At 39.4% G+C, this 20,932-nt stretch overlaps 1 protein-coding gene and 1 pseudogene across 3 annotated transcripts; both read left to right on the top strand.

The window, feature by feature from the left end:
- Window positions 1–7,967: 7,967 nt before the first annotated feature.
- LOC129408642 (myosin heavy chain, fast skeletal muscle-like) lies at window positions 7,968–9,538 on the top strand (annotated as a pseudogene).
- A 1,573-nt stretch (window positions 9,539–11,111) lies between these two features.
- Window positions 11,112–20,932, top strand: LOC110168677 (myosin heavy chain, fast skeletal muscle-like). Of its 3 annotated transcripts, XM_055152402.1 has the most exons (40): window positions 11,230–11,271; window positions 11,350–11,572; window positions 11,843–11,986; window positions 12,064–12,220; window positions 12,315–12,342; window positions 12,421–12,538; window positions 12,614–12,706; window positions 12,781–12,844; window positions 13,141–13,239; window positions 13,323–13,426; window positions 13,570–13,708; window positions 13,776–13,894; window positions 13,998–14,147; window positions 14,229–14,399; window positions 14,479–14,785; window positions 14,852–14,928; window positions 14,995–15,082; window positions 15,159–15,276; window positions 15,386–15,509; window positions 15,604–15,740; window positions 15,832–16,087; window positions 16,182–16,424; window positions 16,503–16,679; window positions 16,770–16,915; window positions 16,993–17,083; window positions 17,164–17,553; window positions 17,637–17,763; window positions 17,848–17,966; window positions 18,045–18,241; window positions 18,321–18,504; window positions 18,573–18,738; window positions 18,819–18,943; window positions 19,014–19,322; window positions 19,402–19,605; window positions 19,680–19,805; window positions 19,887–20,057; window positions 20,137–20,241; window positions 20,386–20,481; window positions 20,580–20,711; window positions 20,832–20,932. In XM_055152402.1, the coding sequence occupies exons 2-40, from the start codon at window positions 11,369–11,371 to the stop codon at window positions 20,847–20,849; spliced, it is 5,823 nt and encodes a 1,940-aa protein (XP_055008377.1). In that variant the 5' UTR covers window positions 11,230–11,271; window positions 11,350–11,368; the 3' UTR covers window positions 20,850–20,932. The 3 variants fall into 3 exon arrangements, with proteins under 3 accessions (XP_055008378.1, XP_055008376.1, XP_055008377.1); XM_055152401.1 differs by having other exon boundaries at window positions 11,229–11,271; window positions 12,421–12,706; XM_055152403.1 differs by lacking the exons at window positions 19,887–20,057; window positions 20,137–20,241; window positions 20,386–20,481; window positions 20,580–20,711; window positions 20,832–20,932 and adding an exon at window positions 11,112–11,123 and having other exon boundaries at window positions 11,227–11,271; window positions 12,421–12,706; window positions 19,680–19,823.

Raw genomic sequence — 20,932 nt, forward strand, 5'->3', positions numbered from 1 at the left:
GTATGATATGCTAAAAAGTATGAGATGGCTGAGTAACTGTCCTTTTGAGTTAAGTAAGAATTTAATATTGTGTATGTCAAATAAATAAATTGCTTATAAATTTTGCTGATACAGATTATTAAGTTGGAACTGTTGAAGTGCTGGAAATGTTTTATTTTGTCTGAAAAGGGGGCAAATATTCCAAGTCTATACTTTTTTCTGCTCCTTTTCATTCATGAAACATAATTGTTTTATATTAATCTTTCATGAATGAAACAAAAATAAAAAGTAGACAAAACAACACAAAACAGTAAGCACTGTCACCACAACAGCGCACTGCCTGTTTTGAGCCAACCACCAACCAGCTGGTAGTTGCCTAATAAAGAAATAAATAAAGGATTTTTTTTTTTTCTATATAAACATACATTATAATGGCTCTCACAAGGGCTGACCCATAACTCATTCTCAGATTATCAGTAACGCCGCATACTAGCCAATTTGAAATGTCCAAGGCAAGGCAATAAATAGACTGAGGCTATGAAAAACTTTGCACTGTCTCCAAAAAGAAATTAAAACTTAACATGGAATGTTGGAGCAGACTAAAGTGTCTCCTAATGCTAATGGTGACACTTCAGTTGCTGTTGCAATGGGCTTTGTAGTGAATAATTGGTTTTATAGTACTATAGGAATGTCATTAATATGTAAAAGAACCAGATGCAGTCTATAGATAGCGCATCATAAAACCTGGTATAAAATATTAAATGAATAATAGCAACAATAATACCCATGCCACAACTAGTAATGATATTTCCAATTATCATCACCACCAACATTATCTTATGAGTTTTTTCTCATAGACTGTATATAACTCTGGTCCTTCCTGGTATGCACCTCCTTAAGACTTATAATTTACATTAGTAAAAACACTTATTATACTTAATCTAATGTCAGCTTCTTTTTATCCATTTTACCATCTGGATGAAGTTCATTTTATGCTTTGTGGTATTTCGATTTAGATCTCACTTGAGTTTCCATCACTTATCACGGCCATATGGAACAATAATTTATATGGATGGTACCACTGGAAATGATACAGGCATCTCTCAGAAGATAATAAGACAATGTACAAGAGGCATCATTGTGGAAAAAAATATTTCTCAGCTTTTATTTACATTTGAACAAAAAGTGGCATGTCCAAAATTATTCATACCCTTTGTAAACTGTCGGAGTCTATGGAAAAATCCATAGTTCTATACCATTCCAAATGGCCCAAACTGTTCTAAAACTTCCTAATTACCCTGATTCATTGGGAAGAGCTGTTTTAAGCAACTGAACCGGTGAAAAACAGTAGGTCTTTGCAGTTGGTGTGTGAACAGTCATAGCTAAGACAAAGGAGCTTTCTGAGGATCTGCGTCTGCGTATTGTGGCTGCTCACAAGTCAAGAATGGGATATAAGGCCCTATCTAAATGTTTTCAAGTTCTAGTGGCTACAGTGCAAAGTATTATTAAAAAATACAAGACGTTCCACACTGTGGAAAATCTCACAAGTTGTAGTCGGAAGCCAAAAGTGACACCTGTGCTGGCCAGGAGGATAGTAAGTGAGACCACCACCAAGGCCATTCAGGTGAATCTGGGCTCTGCTGGTGGCAACATCTCAAGCCAGACAATTCAACAGACAGTACATACTGCTGGGTTCCAAGGATGTAGACCAGGGAGGATGCCGCTTCTCCAGATAAAGCACACAAAAGCCCGTTTAGCCTTTGCAAATGCTCATCTGGACAAAGAAGAAGACTTTTGTTTTTTTTGTTTTATGGTCAGACGAAACAAAAATTGAATTGTTTGGCCACAATGATGTATTAATGATTTGGTATAAAAAAGGAGAAGCCTTCAACCCTAAGAACACCATCCCCACTGTCAAACATGGTGGTGGGAGCCTAATGCTTTGGAGATGTTTTTTCAGCCAATGGACCAGGGAGTCTAATCACAGTAAACGGAACCATGAACAAAGTGCAATAGATCAAGATTCTCAACAACAACATCAAGCAGCCTGCAGAGGAACTTGGATTTGGGTATCAGTGAACATTTCAGCACGACAATGACCCAAAGCACACTGCAAAAGTGGTGAAGAAATGGTTATTAGACAACAACATTACCGTTTTGCAGTGGCCCAGCCAGAGTCCTGACTTGAATCTAACTGAGAATCTGTGGAGGGAGCTAAATATCTGGGTGATGGCAAGGAGACCCTCCAATCTGAAAGCATTGGAGCTCACTGCTAAAGATGACTGGGCAAAAATATCAGTGGAGGCATGCAAAAAACTGGTCAGCAATTATAGGAAGCTTTGAATTACTGTAATAGCCAATAAAGGCTTTTCTATTGATTATTGAGAAGGGTATGAATAATTCTGGACATGCCACTTTTCATTTAAATATAAGCTGAGAAATATTTTTTTCCACTATGATGCCTCTTGTACATTGTCTTATTATGTTCTGGGAGATGCCTGTGTCATTTCCAATCAAGAAAAAACTTGCTGGTTGAATAAAAGTAACTTTAAGTCAAAATTTGTCAGGGGTATGAATAATTTTGGGCTTGACTCTGTGTGTGTGTGTGTATATGTGTATATATATATATATATATATATATATATATATATATATATTAGGGGTGTCAAATTATCGCGTTAATTGCGATTAATTAATTACAGTCATATTTAGCGTTATGTTTTTTAATCGCGTTAATCTCATTTTTAATCTCTAACTTTACTGTTTCTGTATGCGAGTTGCTTTATTATAAAACCTGTTTTTATGTGTTGTTGGGACAACAACACACACACAAAAAACACATTTATACATTTTTTTTATTTCGGTAATTCCACTCATTGCCGGAAACCCACACAAAACGCGCGCAGTAACAGCGTAAGTAAACGTCATGTTAAAGTTGGCGGGGTCAGTCGCACAATGGACGAGGTCGAAGAGCCAGTAGAACAGAAGCAGCATCGCACAGGTAAAAACGCATTCGTGTGTTGGAAATTATTCTCCCAACGTGAAATATAAAAGAAAATAACAAATATAATATCGCCTACAACTTAAATGTCACTGCAAACAACCTGCATAGGCTCATGATGTCTGCACTACTGTCCTATAGTGACCTGCCACATGAGGGGACACGCACACAAACACACACAAACACACACCTTCATCATCGTCATTAACCTGAGAACGCGCGGACCACGTTTCCTTCCGTAGACACTGCGCGGACATCGCTGTCCTCCCGTGAGCCGCGTGTGGATCGTGTTTTCTCGCGTACGCTGCGTAAACCGCCCTTCCTCCTGTGCGCCTCTAAACCAGAACTAACACCAAGACTAAAACCAGGACTAATCCAGTCCAGAACTAAACCAGGACTAAACCAGGTCTAAACCAGGTCTAAACCAGGACTAAACCAGGACTAAACCAGAACTAACACCAGGACTAAAACCAGGATTAATCCATTCCAGGACTAAACCAGGACTAAAACAAGGACTAAAACCAGGATTAATACATTCCAGGACTAAACTAGGACTAAAGTAGGTCTAAACCAGGTCTAAACCAGGACTAAAACCAGTGATCTCATATATAAAGCATTTCTCTATCAATAATATTTTTAATATGGTTAAGGAAAGACTGGACTTTTTATTGTCTTTAAGTAGACAAAAGTTATTATGTTCAGATTTCCTCGTCTTTGCTACTTTACAGCAAACAGTTTCTTATTCATGGAGATTTAGGCTCAACAGCCAATTTGGAGAGATTTGTTAAACAATAAATGACTTTATAAAGTCACTTTTTTAAATCTATATCAGTATTTTGATCTGCCACAATAATGTCATAATGAATTTAAATGAAAATACCTCAAATTGAAGCCTTTTCTCAGCAATTTTTAGGTGAGATTAAAATGAGATTAATTAGATTAATTAATTACAGATCATAATTAATCAATCTCTCAATTTTTTTAATCGCATGACAGCACTAATATATATATATATACATATATATATATATATATATTGAGATTGTAAGCTGGCCAAAGGAGGAGATACAGACCACAGATGTTAAGACACGAAAGCTCCTGACCATGCATGGAGGGTTCCATCCCAAATCCAGCACCCTGAGACTGTATGCAAGCTGGAAGGAAGTTGGCTGAGGACTAGTGAGTGTGGGAACCACTGTCCAGGATGAAACATCCAAGCTCCTTGAGTACATCAAGGACAAGGCCCCGGCAGATGAGGTGCTCAGAGAATGTCTCAGACAGTGGGTCCAGAGGAAGAGGTGCTGGAGGGACCATCATGGCAGGACAAACCCCTACATGGGGCGTACCACCGGAACATAACTGAAGTGGCTGATCAAGAAATCCTACCAATGGCTTGAGAGGGCTGGTCTGAAGGACAGCACAGAGGCACTGATCCTGGCTGCTCAGGAGCAGGCCCTGGGCACTCGAGCAATAGAGGCCCAGATCTACCACACCAGACAAGACCCACGGTGTAGACTGTGCAAAGAGGCTCCTGAGACAGTCCAGCACATAACTGCGGGGTGTAAGATGCTGGCAGGGAAAGCATACATGGAGCGACATAACCAAGTGGCGGGCATAGTGTACAGAAACATCTGTGCAGAGTACGGGCTGGAAACCCCAGGATCAAGGTGGGAAACACCTCCAAAGGTTGTGGAGAATGACCGAGCCAAGATCCTGTGGGACTTCCAGATACAGACTGACAGAATGGTGATGGCGAACCAACCAGACATAGTGGTGGTGGATAAGAAACAGAGCAGAGCTGTGGTGGTTGACATCGCAATACCAAGCGATGGTAATATCAGGAAGAAGGAACACGAGAAGCTAGAGAAATACCAGGGGCTCAAGGAAGAGCTGGAGAGAGCCTGGAAAGTAAAGACATCAGTGGTGCCTGTGGTGATCGGAGCACTCGGGGCTGTAACCCCCAAACTGGAAGAGTGGCTTCAACAGATACCGGGAAAAAAATGGACATCTCAGTCCAGAAAAGTGCAGTACTGGGAACAGCAAAGATACTGCGCAGAACTCTCAAGCTCCCAGGCCTCTGGTAGAGGACCCGAGCTGAATGAGGGTCACCGTGGAAGGTGAGAAAACACTATTATTTATATATATATATATATATATATATATATATATATATATATATATATACACGCACATACACACATAAATACACACATAAACATTGAAAAGAGATGAAAATTTGAGACAATAATTTTAAATTCATTTCAGGGTAAATTGATCAGGATCCATTTTGGCACCGCTGGTAAACCTGCTTCAGCTAATACTGAAACGTGTGAGTATAAAATCTGTCCTCAAACAACCAGTAAAATCTAAATTTTAAATAAGCCTGAAAGAAGTACTGGAGGACAAATACATTTGTTGTTTTTAAGCAAGAAAAGGTATTTTGACAAATGTAACTTTTTCATTATTGTAACTTAAATTAAAATTTAATTTAAATTTAAAGTCTCGTGTGACCTTCCAGCTGTGTTATTTCACATTATTTCAGTGTTATGGCAAGACAATACAGGCAAACAAACAAAAACAAAAAAAGTAATTTACTTTTGAATACTTTTCAATATATATTTATGCCCAGGAAATACATGTAATTTCAGGCATTTAAAGCAATCATTTGTAATTAGATTTGGTGACCCGGCCCTGCGTATTTTTATATATCACTACCAAATGCTATTTACTTTACTGTAGTTTGATAGTGTGTTAGCTTTGGCCTCACAGAAGACCGGAGACCACAGGTGAGCCTGAACAAAGGAAGGGTGAGGGGAGGGAGGAACAGGTTTCTACTGGTGAAAAAAAAAAAATTTAAAATTGCAGACGGTAGCTTTAAATGCCTTACTTTTATATAATCAATATTACTATAATATTCTAGTATAATACAGAATGTCTAAAATAATTTACTTAAACTATATGTTTGTTTTTTTTCTATATTCCAGAGGCTTTTCTGATTACCACTAACCCCAATGACTACCCAATGATCAGCCAGGGTGAAATCACAGTCAAGAGCATCAGTGATGTGGAGGAGTTCATTACAACTGGTGTAAGTTAAATAAACAGTAAAAAAAAAACAACACTTAAACATTACATGTCACTTCATTATCATTTTGCAGACTGCTACTGACATCTTGGGCTTCAGTGCTGATGAGAAGATTAATATCTATACAAGCTGACTGGAGCTGTGATGTGGCAACATAAAATTCAAGCAGAAGCAGCGTGAGTACTAAGACATTGTAGTGATGATTGTTTAAGGGAAACATAATATTTATTTTTATTCCTTTAGTTGCTGACAAGATCACCTACCTCTTGGGTCTAAACTCAGCTGACATGCTGAAAAATCTGTGCTGTGTCAAGGTCAGAAATTAGATGGTGACCAAAGGTAAACCCATCCTACAGGTAGTGCATTAATATATGATACAATAAGGTGATGTTAAAATCTCAGATAGAGTGAAAGGGAGCTAGAACTTAACATAAAAGAATTCCTTGAGGGGAAAAAGCTGAAGCTGACCATTGTGTGTTTGTAAGCCACATGATCTGTCAACTCTTTAAAAACACATCTGCATTGTTGATTAAAGCCCCCACTTAATTGTGGCATAGCAAAAAGTAAAATCCAGTTATTTGTGCTTAGAAAGGAAAGATTGTACAGTTTTGCACATGCACACATTTTAATACATGCAGACCTTATAATAAAATGCTTGCATGTCCCCCACTTCGATTTTAAATCAGAGGCATATAATGTCATAATATGACAGCCTACTTTTCTGATTTATTGTGTTTGTTCTTATGTAAAGGTTAACAATGCTGTCAGTGCTCTGTGGAAGTCTGTCTATGAGAAAATGTTCTTGTGGATGGTCATCTGAATCAGTGAGATGTGAATTACTTTTAACTAACACACACACACACACCCCAACACACTAACACACACACACACCCCCCAACACACTAACACACACACGCACACTAACACCCACACACACATTAACACACACACTTACAGACACACACACTCACACACACACTAACACACACACACTAACACCCCCACACACTAACACATAAACACACACACTCACACACACACTAACACACACAAACTCACGCACACATTAACACACACACTAACACTAACCTTAACCTTCAGGTAATTACCAGGACAGTTTCTGACAAGTGTTTTTGCTCAGATAAAAAAAATAATTTCTGTTCCTATGATCAAATGTTGGCTCGCATTGAGGAGCTCGTGCAAAGGTGGAGAAGCAGAGAGCCGATCTCTCCAGGGAGCTTGAGGAGATCAGTGAGAGACTGGAGGAAGCTGGTGGAGCCACTGCTGCTCAGATTGAGTTGAACAAGAAACGTGAGGCTGAGTTCCAGAAACTGCATCGTGATCTTGAGGAGTCCACTCTGCAGCATGAGGCGACAGCCGCAGCCCTTCGCAAGAAGCAGGCTGACAGTGTGGCTGAGCTGGGAGAGCAGATCGATAACCTTCAGCGTGTCAAGCAGAAGCTGGAGAAAGAGAAGAGCGAGTACAAAATGGAGATTGATGATCTCTCCAGCAACATGGAGGCTGTGGCTAAAGCAAAGGTAAATATGACACTAACAAATGCTTCATCCTTGTTGGCATCAGTTGCCAAACATGCAAAATGTTGATTCTTTGAGTTTTTTCTGGTTAGGGCAACCTGGAGAAAATGTGCAGGACACTTGAGGACCAGCTGAGTGAGCTCAAGGCCAAAAATTATGAGGATGTTCGCCAGCTGAATGACATTAATGAACACTGCAGACAGAGAATGGTAGCTGAGTTCCTGTTTCTCAGCTGACCAGAGGCAAGCAGGCTTTCATTCAGCAGACTGAAGAGCTGAAGAGACACATTGAGGAAGAGTCAAGGTGTAATGTAAATTCAATGATACTCTTGAATAAGTTAACACTGCACTAACCATAAATTTCCACAATGAATGGCCTGGTTCACAGTTTAGTCAGAGAGCAGTTTGAGGAGGGGCAGGAAGCAAAGGCCGAGCTGCAGAGAGGAATGTCCAAGGCCAACAGTGAAGTGGCTCAGTGGAGATCCAAGTATGAGACTGATGCTATTCAGTGCACTGAGGAGCTGGAGGAGGCCAAGTAGGACAATTCTTCCAGATATTGAATTCCAGACATTAGGGATTTTGTATCTGACGTTGTTCTTCAATTCCTTTATCACAGGAAAAAGCTGGCCCCAGCATCTGCAGGAAGCTGAGGAATCCATTGAGGCTGTAAACTCCAAGTGTGCCTTTTTGGAGAAGACTAAGCAGAGGCTGCAGGGTGAGGTGGAGGACCTCATGATTGATGTGGAAAGAGCTAATCCTTTGGCTGCCAATCTGGACAAGAAGGACAAGAGGAACTTTGATAACGTAAAGAAAAAAGGTCAAGAAAATATATTCATGGAGTGTATGCATTTTATATAAATAAAATATTCCTCAGGTTCTGGGAGAGTGGAAGCAGAAGTATGAGGAGAGCCAATCTGAACTGGAGGGAGACCAGAAGGAGGCTCGTTCTCTGAGCACTGAACTCTTTAAGATGAAGAACTCTTATGAGGAGGCCTTAGATCAGCTGGAAACCTTGAAGAGAGAGAACAAGAACCTGCAGGGCATGTTTTTTCCCACTCACTTATATGGCTTTTGCAGTGTGTGGCATTTTTTCAGACTTTTGCATTATGCATATTTTATGTATGTGGCACATATAATGCTATGAACCAACTGCTATTTTTCCCTCAGAGGAGATTTCCAATTTGACTGAGCAAATTGGAGAAACTAGAGAGAGCATCAATTAAATTAAAATGTGTACAATTCCACTATATACTGCCTATTTCCTTTGTTTTGTATATTTTAAATATACATTAGTGGAGATCCGTAGCCTACGTGAGGTTACATACAGTAGAAAATCACTGCTATTAAACTTTTCACAGTGAAAAAAAATTTGCAAGATAGTTTTGAATGTATTACCTTGAGGTATCGTATTCACAGTAAAACACTGGTCAAGAAAGAATAGTAGCAGTTCTACTTCCTCTGCAAATTGAAAAGAACCAAAACCATGGCCCTCACAATGCACAGCTTGAAGAGGACCACGTAGAGAATTCCAACCTGGTGCATCACTGTGAGGACATGTTTATTAGGGAGAAGAGTGCAGAATCTTCAGACCATAACCATCTGAATGACGCAGAGCCTTTTCACCAGGATTTCTAAAGGCAGAACTCCTTACCCTCAATGTCTTCCAATCCCCGCTGCTGCCAGAATGGCTGCCAACATGCACCTACTGCCCCAGTCACTCACACTCCACATTCATTCATAGGCAAGACAGATGAAGTGTCTTAATAAAGAACACAACCACACCAACCTTTGGGTTTAGTTAATGCTCTAACTACTGAGTCCATGTCGCTCCTGAAGTAAAGAAGAGAAGAATTTTCTATATATAGTAGCACAATAATTGCTCCCATAAATGCTAACTCAATGCTTTCTTGGACCCATCACTCATTCTCCAGATCCTTAGAGGACTTGCCCTGCATCCTGGCAATGTCCTATTTGAGATGTCCCAAGCTACAAATATATCGAGGTTGCCAAGCTATGCAACCCATTGCTTTAAGTCTCCAAAAAGAAATTAAAACTTGATTTGGAATGTTGGAGCAGACTTAAATCTCTCCTTAAGCTTTTGATGACTCTTCAATTGCAACCCCAATGGGCTTTGTTGTGAATACTTGGCTCTCAGATCACATTTGTGCCCACTTGGTATGCTGCTCAAGGGAATGCATGGGCCATAAGTAGTTAACAAGCATACCATTTAAGTTAAAGTATTTCTGTCACAAAAATGTCCATATCAAAATATCAAAAGTACAAAATGCAGTCAAGTGATAATATACCATAAAACTTGATACATTATGTTAACAGTTCAATGTATTATTTTATATTTATCAAGGATCCTACAAATTCATTAACCTCACAAAAGAAAACCCCTGTCAGCTTCAGCTACTGCTGCTTTTCATCTGCAGCTCCTAGGCAGGTGCCCACACAATAAAAATTACACATTACATTACAGTTATAACCACCACTAACTTATTAACAGTAGTTACGTAAAATACACAATAAAATGTCACCATTTCAAAAACAGTAGATGTTTTCCTAAAAATACATGCAAGTTCATACAAATGTTAAAAACAATTAAACATTAAGTTAAAATTTCTGTAACAATAATCAAATATTACTGTTTTTATATCAAATGTACCTCTTGGATGAAGATAATTTTATGCAGTGTGATACGTTTATTTTGGGCTTGATCTCATGTGAGTTTCCATCACTTATCATGCCCATCTAAGGAGATAGAGATTTCATTTATATGGATAGTACTTCATCTGTAATTTTATTACAGGAATATGAGATGAGTCTTGCCCTGTAACAGAAAACCAATCATTTGGAAGCATCTGACGAGGCAAATTAAAACAGTTTCAAACTGCTATGTTGTGCACTAATATTCTTTTTTGAATGACAATAACATAAAAAGAACACCTTTTTCTGTTATAAATTATAATATTTTGATTGCTTATTTACTTGCTAATGAATTTTGGTGGTAATTTCATTGAATGTCCCAAAGCCAATCATGTCTTACAATAGTGCATTTTGTAAGTAAATACATTTTGTAGGTAAATTTTATATAAAAGTTACAACAACTACAAAATGTAACCCATATCAATAATCAGTTTATAGTATGTTTTTTGTGGGTAAATTTTATATAAAAGTTACAACAACTACAAAAAGTAACCCATGTCCATAATCAGTTTACAGTATGTTTTTTGTGGGTAAATTTTATATAAAAGTGACAATAACTGAAAAAGTTAAACAATTTAAAACCTGAGGACAAACTATAATAAATACATTCAATCTTCTTTTCCCACAGTGTGTGATGGCAGATACATAGTAAATAAGTAGTTTGGTATGAATTTGATCACATCCACAAATAAGCAACAGGATAGCAAGAATACATGCCCAAAGAGAGAAAGAGAGTAGTGCTGACCAGGCACTCCCACCCTCTATAAAAGTGGCAGCTCTGGACTTGTACATTAACTGGTAGGCTCCTGGTACAGGTGAGTACACTTCTGTTTGGCACTTTCAATAATCAAGTCAGTACAAGCAAAATCCCAAAAGAAAATGGTTAGTCTAGGCAGTAATCAATTCAATATGTTTTAGCATCTTCCATCCTCTTCAAAGGAACACAACTTACTAGGAGGAAAGGTAAAAAGAGAAAGTACAGCATGACCACATTTTTAAATATTGTTCAAATTGTAAAATTACATTTATATTTTTGCTTAGTCACCACACAAGTGCCATCATGAGTACGGACGCGGAGATGGAGCAGTTTGGCGTGGCGGCCATTTACCTCCGCAAGCCAGAGAGGGAGAGGATTGAGGCCCAAACTACTCCATTTGATGCAAAAACTGCTTACTTTGTGGTGGATGCTGATGAGATGTATCTCAGATGCAAGGTTGTGAAGAGAGAGGGTGGCAAAGCCACATGTGAGATCGAAGGGGGAAAGGTAAGCATGTAAATGGTAATTACAAGCATTGAATGTTTATTATCTATATATATATCTATCTATTCACCAAAACTGTAAATAAACTTTGAGCATCTGGAAAGGTACTTTATAAGACTAATACATAATCATTGTATTTATTTGTATTATTATTATTAATAATAATAATAATAATAATAATAATAATAATAGTAGTAGTAGTAGTAGTAGTGTAGTAAAGTGCAGTCAATTTAATGTAATATAATGTATTACAGTGTACACTTTTTTATTTAGACTGTAACAGTCAAAGAGGATGACATCCACCCAAGGAATCCTCCCAAGTTTGATAAAATTGAGGACATGGCCATGATGACCCACCTCAACGAGCCTTGCGTTTTGTATAACCTCAAAGACCGTTATGCATCATGGATGATCTATGTGAGTTTTCACTCACTACACTGCCTACTTTGAAATATCAACACCATATATTTATTATAAATGTGTATATGTTCCAGACCTACTCTGGGTTGTTCTGCGTCGTGGTGAACCCCTACAAGTGGCTCCCTGTATACGATGCTGTCTGTGTTGCAGCCTACAGAGGCAAGAAGAGGATTGAGGCCCCACCTCACATCTTCTCTATCTCTGATAACGCCTATCAGTTCATGCACACAGGTGAGATTTAATGTGTTAAATCTTTTTTATAATAGTGAATTAATACCATTTTTAAAATGCTAATGAATTTCTGATAATACTTGCATTCATTTAGATCGGGAGAACCAGTCTGTTCTGATTACGTAAGTATACAGTATATAATTATTGTAACAGTGGGCCTGAATATTTAAAATCTCCTTAAATTTCCTCCTTTAAACCAGCGGAGAATCTGGTGCTGGAAAGACTGTCAACACCAAACGTGTCATCCAATACTTCGCAACAATTGCAGCTCTTGGAGCTAAAAAGGATCAAGCACCTACATCAACAAGCAAAATGCAGGTAAGTAACAATTACTATTTAAAAATATTATTATTTACAAAAGAAGTGTTAAATGTTATAAATATGGTAATACAGGGGTCCCTTGAAGACCAAATTGTTGCTGCCAACCCTCTGCTGGAGGCTTATGGTAATGCCAAGACTGTGAGAAATGACAACTCCTCTCGTTTTGTGAGTATGCATATATATGATATATAAATACTATAGAAAATGTGTGTCTGTTTTAAGCTAATCTTTCATCTCAGGGTAAATTCATCAGAATCCATTTTGGTACCAGTGGAAAACTTGCTTCAGCTGATATTGAAACATGTAAGTTTAAGTTTAACCTTAATTTAACTAAATCTTAAAAATCTGTGCAATATGGCATTCATTGTCAACAACCTATGAAAGTTTTACTGAAATGACATTTTCTAAACTTAATTAGCAAAAATATTTAAAATTTGAATAATTAATCAAATAAAGTAACTTTCTGGCATCAAGTATACATTATTTTCACACCAATGTTGCAATAAAACTGAAGTGTGCCGGGCAAACATTGTCCAACATTAAATGCTGTTTGAAATTGATAAAGTGGGAGAAGGCTAATGTGAAGTATATTTAAATAGATCTACTGGAGAAATCCCGTGTGACTTTCCAGCTGTCCGCTGAGAGGAGCTACCACATCTTCTACCAGCTCATGACTGGCCACAAGCCTGAACTGCTTGGTATGTTATGTCACATCATGTTAACATCTGTGATGCCTAAATGAATGTACTTAAACATGTATTTCTATTTTTCTAAATTACAGAGGCCCTTCTGATCACCACTAACCCCTATGACTACCCAATGATCAGCCAGGGTGAAATCACTGTCAAGAGCATCAATGATGTGGAGGAGTTTATTGCAACCGATGTATATATTTATATATATTTATTATTTTTAAAATATTGAATATATATATTAATATATATTCAATATTTTAAAAATAATAAACACAGCAGTGTTAAATGCTAATGCAATGCAATTAACCGTAATGTTGGTGTATCATCTAACAGACTGCTATTGACATCTTGGGCTTCACTGCTGATGAGAAGATTAACATCTACAAGCTGACTGGAGCTGTGATGCATCACGGCAACATGAAATTCAAGCAGAAGCAACGCGAGGAGCAGGCAGAGCCTGACGGCACTGAGGGTACTAAGACTGACATTGTATTGATTACTGTTTAAGGGAAATATAATATTTATTTTTATTCCTTTAGTTGCTGACAAGATCGCCTACCTCTTGGGTCTGAACTCAGCTGACATGCTGAAAGCTCTTTGCTACCCAAGGGTCAAAGTCGGAAACGAGATGGTGACCAAAGGCCAAACCGTCCCACAGGTAAACTTCTTTACTACTGATGAATAAAGTAAAAAGTTCTATCTTACAAAATCACATGATTACAAACAATTTATCTGATTTATCTGTTTTCTCTTATGTAAAGGTCAACAATTCTGTTAGTGCTCTGTGCAAGTCTGTCTATGAGAAAATGTTCTTGTGGATGGTTGTTCGTATCAATGAGATGTTGGACACTAAGCAGTCAAGATCCTATTTCATTGGAGTGTTGGATATTGCTGGATTTGAGATCTTTGATGTAAGTTTAACACTATTTTAAAGAGCATGCTCACGAAGAGTATGGGGTTAAATAGTGATTTTTTTTTCTTTTGATTTGTAGTTCAACAGTTTGGAGCAGCTCTGCATCAACTTCACCAACGAGAAACTGCAACAGTTTTTCAACCACCACATGTTTGTCCTGGAGCAAGAAGAGTACAAGAAAGAGGGCATTGAATGGGAGTTCATCGATTTTGGTATGGACTTGGCTGCCTGCATTGAGCTTATTGAGAAGGTATTTTTATAAATAAATAAGTAAGAACTATGTAAATATTTTAGGTAATGTTAAGCTAACATATATGAATATTTAATAGCCAATGGGCATCTTCTCCATCCTTGAAGAGGAGTGCATGTTCCCCAAGGCCTCTGACGTAACCTTCAAGAACAAGTTGTATGACCAACATCTGGGCAAGACCAAAGCCTTTGAGAAACCAAAGCCAGGCAAGGGCAAGGCAGAGGCTCACTTCTCTCTGGTCCACTATGCTGGTACAGTAGACTACAATGTCGGTGGCTGGCTGGACAAGAACAAGGACCCTCTGAACGACTCAGTTGTTCAGCTCTACCAGAAGTCTGCAAACAAACTGCTGTGCGTCCTGTATCCTGCCCATGCTGGGGCTGATGGTAAGCAAATCTATAAAGGTAATTAATAATAATGACTACTAAAAATAATGTATATTTTGTTAAAAGCTGAGGGTGGTGGTGGCGGCAAAAAGGGTGGCAAGAAGAAGGGTGGTTCCTTCCAGACAGTGTCTGCTCTTTTCAGAGTATGTTTTGCAGTTAATAACACCTAATGTGGAACTACATATTATTAACCATCTAATTATCTACAGGAAAACTTGGGCAAGCTGATGACCAACTTGAGGAGCACTCACCCTCACTTTGTGCGTTGCTTGATTCCCAATGAAACTAAGACCCCAGGTGAGGATATTGGAGGTGTATTGTAATTAGTCATGGTGTGAGTAATAATTAAAACCATAACTATAATAATCTACAGGTCTTATGGAGAACTTCCTGGTCATCCACCAACTGAGGTGTAATGGTGTGCTGGAGGGCATCAGAATCTGCAGAAAGGGATTCCCCAGCAGAATCCTCTATGGTGACTTCAAGCAGAGGTTTGTAAAATGTATCTGAACACATTTATGATTTGATAATACAGAATACAGAAAATACAGAAAAGTGGTCACATACGATAAAGCTCAAGATACATTTTCTGATGTCTAGATATAAAGTATTGAATGCAAGTGTCATCCCTGAGGGACAGTTCATTGACAACAAGAAAGCTTCAGAGAAGCTGCTTGGCTCCATTGATGTAGATCACACTCAGTACAAGTTTGGACACAGCAAGGTGCTGGGTCTACTCTATATAACAAGTTTAATGATGATTGGGTTCGATGTATAATACATTACCATAAACTGTTGTTTATATTACTATAAAATAGGTGTTCTTCAAAGCTGGTCTGCTGGGTACTCTTGAGGAGATGAGAGACGAGAAACTGGCTGAACTGGTGACCATGACTCAGGCTCTCTGCAGAGGATATGTTATGAGGAAGGAGTTTGTCAAGATGATGGCGAGAAGGTATACTTTATTATCTATATATCCAATCATTTATCCATGTACAAAGTGAGCCATAATTTAAATGCCGTACTTATACTTTTTTGTCATCCAGAGAAGCTATCTACTCCATCCAGTACAACATCCGCTCCTTCATGAATGTGAAAAACTGGCCATGGCTGAAACTGTACTTTAAGATCAAACCCCTTCTGAAGAGTGCTGAGACTGAGAAGGAGCTCCAGCAAATGAAAGAGAACTATGACAAGATGAAGACTGATCTGGCAGTTGCACTGGCCAAGAAAAAAGAGCTGGAGGAAAAAATGGTTTCCCTCTTGCAGGAGAAGAATGATCTGCAGCTGCAAGTAGCAGCTGTAAGTAACAATAGGTTATGCTTATGCTTTGTACATATTAAAGAAATAAGTACATCATAAAATTGATGCAATGCACTTTTGTGTATGAAAACAGGAAGTGGAAAACCTTGGTGATGCAGAGGAGAGGTGTGAGGGACTCATCAAAAGCAAAATCCAACTTGAGGCCAAACTCAAAGAGACAAGTGAAAGACTGGAGGATGAGGAGGAAATCAATGCTGAGCTGACAGCAAAGAAGAGGAAGTTGGAGGATGAATGCTCTGAGCTGAAGAAAGACATTGATGACTTGGAGCTCACCTTGGCTAAAGTGGAGAAAGAGAAACATGCCACTGAGAACAAGGTGAAAATAACTGAAGATGAAATTTTACTACTGACAGAGAACTAAGCTAATAATATTCCATACTTAATTCACATACAGGTGAAGAACTTGACAGAGGAGATGGCATCTCAAGATGAAGCTATTGCCAAGCTGTCCAAAGAAAAGAAAGCCCTCCAAGAGTCCCACCAGCAAACTCTGGATGACCTCCAGGCAGAGGAAGACAAAGTCAACACTCTGACCAAGGCCAAGACCAAGCTGGAACAGCAAGTTGATGATGTATGACCATATAGTTTTATTCCATCATTAATCTCAATGCTTTTTCAGAATCTCAGCAAAATGACATTAAACTCTTATTACAATTGATAGCTTGAAGGGTCTTTGGAACAAGAAAAGAAGCTCCGCATGGACCTTGAGAGATCCAAGAGGAAGCTGGAGGGAGACCTGAAACTGGCCCAGGAATCCATCATGGACCTCGAGAATGACAAGCAGCAATCTGAAGAGAAGATCAAAAAGTAAATTTTGTTCAGTTAATTAAATAAGAAGAAAATTAATAATAACAATACACAAACTAATGAAAATGTGATTTTAGGAAGGACTTTGAGACCAGCCAGCTCCTCAGCAAGATCGAGGATGAGCAGTCTCTTGGTGTTCAGCTTCAGAAGAAAATCAAGGAGCTTCAGGTAATTACCGGGACTGTTTCTGACAAGTGTTTCAGCTCAGGTAAAAAAAAAAGACTTTCTGTTCCTATGATCAAATGTAGGCTCGCATTGAGGAGCTGGAGGAGGAGATTGAAGCTGAGAGAGCAGCTCGTGCAAAGGTGGAGAAGCAGAGAGCCGACCTCTCCAGGGAGCTTGAGGAGATCAGTGAGAGACTGGAGGAAGCCGGTGGAGCCACTTCTGCTCAGATTGAGTTGAACAAGAAACGTGAGGCTGAGTTCCAGAAACTGCGTCGTGATCTTGAGGAGTCCACTCTGCAGCATGAGTCGACAGCCGCAGCCCTTCGCAAGAAGCAGGCTGACAGTGTGGCTGAGCTGGGAGAGCAGATCGATAACCTTCAGCGTGTCAAGCAGAAGCTGGAGAAAGAGAAGAGCGAGTACAAAATGGAGATTGATGACCTTTCCAGCAACATGGAGGCTGTGGCTAAATCAAAGGTAATTATGACACTAACAAATGCATCATCCTTGTTGACATCAGTTGACAACCATGCAAAATATCTTGAAATCTTTCTGGTTAGGGCAACCTGGAGAAAATGTGCAGGACACTTGAGGACCAGCTGAGTGAGCTCAAGGCCAAAAATGATGAGAATGTCCGTCAGCTGAATGACATTAGTGCTCAGAAAGCAAGACTCCAGACAGAGAATGGTAACAGTCTCAAAGCTGAAAACTTGTTCAATTTTATGCGTCTCTGGGTTGTGTGTGAATACTAAATTATGCTGTGTAATACAGGTGAGTTTGCTCGTCAACTTGAAGAGAAGGAAGCTCTTGTTTCTCAGCTGACCAGAGGCAAGCAGGCTTTCACTCAGCAGATTGAAGAGCTGAAGAGACATGTTGAGGAAGAACTCAAGGTATGTAAAATAAAAAAAAAATAAAAATGTTGGTGTATAGAAATGAATGACCACTACATTGACAATACATTTCCACAGGCCAAGAACGCCCTGGCTCATGCTGTACAGTCTGCCCGTCATGACTGTGATCTGCTCAGAGAGCAGTATGAGGAGGAGCAGGAAGCAAAGGCCGAGCTGCAGAGAGGAATGTCCAAGGCCAATAGTGAAGTGGCTCAGTGGAGATCCAAGTATGAGACTGATGCTATTCAGCGCACTGAGGAGCTGGAGGATTCCAAGTAAGTAGGACAATTCTTCTGAATACTGAAGTCCAGCAAATTTTGTATCTGACTTTGTTCTTCAATTCCTTTATCACAGGAAAAAGCTGGCCCAGCGTCTGCAGGAGGCTGAGGAATCCATTGAGGCTGTGAACTCCAAGTGTGCCTCTTTGGAGAAGACTAAGCAGAGGCTGCAGGGTGAGGTGGAGGACCTCATGATTGATGTGGAAAGAGCTAATGCTTTGGCTGCCAATCTGGACAAGAAGCAGAGGAACTTCGACAAGGTAAAAAAATATATCTTAAAACATGTTAATGGGGAATATATATTTTATCTAAACATAAAATTCTTCAGGTTCTGGCAGAGTGGAAGCAGAAGTATGAGGAAGGCCAAGCTGAACTGGAGGGAGCCCAGAAGGAGGCTCGTTCTCTGAGCACTGAACTCTTTAAGATGAAGAACTCCTATGAGGAGGCCCTGGATCATCTGGAAACCCTGAAGAGAGAGAACAAGAACCTGCAGCGTATATATATCTATACTCACTTGACATAGAATAATGAACAAAACTTACTATAGTAATCTAAATGTTGTTTTTTCCTTCAGAGGAGATTTCTGATTTGACTGAACAAATTGGAGAGTCTGGAAAGAGCATCCACGAGTTGGAGAAGGCCAAGAAGACTGTTGAGACTGAAAAGTCTGAGATACAAACAGCCCTGGAAGAAGCAGAGGTATTAATAAAATACATTTTGAAATAAAATATCCTTATTACTTTAATAATTGGTAATTCTCATTCACAAGGGCACTCTAGAGCATGAAGAGGCCAAGATTCTTCGTGTTCAACTGGAGCTCAACCAGGTCAAAAGTGAAGTTGACAGGAAGCTTGCAGAGAAAGACGAGGAGATGGAGCAGATAAAGAGGAACAGCCAGAGAATCATTGACTCCATGCAGACCACTCTGGATGCTGAGGTCAGGAGCAGGAATGATGCCCTGAGAGTCAAGAAGAAGATGGAGGGAGATCTGAATGAGATGGAGATTCAGCTGAGCCATGCCAACAGACAGGCAGCTGAGGCCCAGAAACAGCTCAGGAATGTCCAGGGCCAGCTTAAGGTAAGAAAAGAGGCATACAGTAAACTGAAGCTTGTATTCAAAATTACATCCATACAATGTCCTTTATTTCTGTTACCAGGATGCCCAATTGCACCTTGATGATGCCATCAGAGGACAGGAAGATATGAAGGAGCAGGTGGCCATGGTGGAGCGCAGAAATGGCCTGATGCTGGCTGAGATTGAGGAGCTGAGAGCTGCTCTGGAGCAGACAGAAAGAGCACGTAAAGTGGCTGAGCAGGAGTTGGTGGATGCTAGTGAGCGTGTTGGACTGCTTCATTCTCAGGTTTGGGTCTTGAAATCAGTCATGTAGATAATGCAAAGCTGAAAATATCAAATAAATATGTCCTTGTCTAACAGAACACCAGTCTTATAAACACCAAGAAGAAGCTGGAGTCTGATCTGGTCCAGGTTCAGAGTGAAGTGGATGACAGTGTTCAAGAAGCAAGAAATGCTGAAGAGAAAGCCAAAAAGGCCATCACTGATGTGAGCTCACTGATTTAAACACAGTGTGTTGTGCCAAAATCAGTTTATAGCTGAACAAATTTACAATGACCAACATTTCAGGCTGCCATGATGGCTGAGGAGCTGAAGAAGGAGCAGGATACCAGTGCTCATCTGGAGAGGATGAAGAAGAACCTGGAGGTCACTGTCAAGGACCTGCAGCACCGTCTGGATGAGGCTGAGAACCTGGCCATGAAGGGCGGCAAGAAGCAGCTCCAGAAACTGGAGTCCAGGGTTTGTGTCAACTGATTTTTTATTGAAATTCACTGTAACAAAGATGACAAGTCATGCATAATTTTTTTTCTTTTAAAAGGTGCGTGAACTTGAGGCAGAAGTAGAAGCTGAGCAGAGGCGCGGAGCTGATGCTGTGAAGGGAGTCCGCAAATATGAGCGTAGAGTCAAAGAGCTGACCTACCAGGTATTTATCAATTACACACACAAAAATCACAATCGATATCAGCCATAAATAATAGATATGGCAACTAGCTAATCGTTCTGTTATGTTGAATGTATTATAGTTGTCAGCTAGTACCATCATACCAACCTACTGCTTTGTCTTTAGACTGAGGAGGACAAGAAGAATGTCAGCAGACTCCAGGATCTGGTGGATAAGCTGCAGCTTAAAGTGAAATCATACAAAAGACAGGCTGAAGAGGCTGTATGTCAATTTCAAAAATCAACTTAAATACAATTATATTCAATGTTTTTTTATTATATTCATGAAATAAACTGATTATTATTTATTGTATTTTATAGGAGGAGCAGGCCAACAGTCACATGTCCAGGCTCAGGAAGGTTCAGCATGAACTTGAGGAGGCTCAGGAGCGTGCTGATATTGCTGAATCTCAGGTCAACAAGCTCAGAGTCAAGAGCCGTGAAGCCGGAAAGGTAACAATATAGAAGACCTTGATATTTTAATTTTAATTTTTTTTAATGATCACAGCAATGTAAAATGTAACCAGATTATGTGTTGTTGAGTTTTACTTAAAGTACCTTTTTCTTTTTCAGTCTGACATTGCAGAGTAAATGGCAACAGTTGGACACTTTGGAGTCAGTTCATAAAATATGAATTTGTTCTCTATATTCCAATAAATCTCATTAAAGATCTA

The sequence above is a fragment of the Boleophthalmus pectinirostris genome, unplaced genomic scaffold, assembly GCF_026225935.1.
Source record: "Boleophthalmus pectinirostris isolate CB_2022bp ecotype Guang Dong unplaced genomic scaffold, ASM2622593v1 HiC_scaffold_17, whole genome shotgun sequence".
Taxonomy (NCBI): domain Eukaryota; kingdom Metazoa; phylum Chordata; class Actinopteri; order Gobiiformes; family Gobiidae; genus Boleophthalmus; species Boleophthalmus pectinirostris.

Coding starts and splice junctions, on each gene's coding strand:
- LOC110168677 (XM_055152401.1), top strand. CDS start 11,369: ATGAGTACGGACGCGGAGATGGAGCAGTTTGGCGTGGCGGCCATTTAC. Junction 12,343..12,420: donor AACCAGTCTGTTCTGATTAC/GTAAGTATACAG, acceptor CCTTTAAACCAG/CGGAGAATCTGGTGCTGGAA. Junction 20,242..20,385: donor TCAAAGAGCTGACCTACCAG/GTATTTATCAAT, acceptor CTTTGTCTTTAG/ACTGAGGAGGACAAGAAGAA.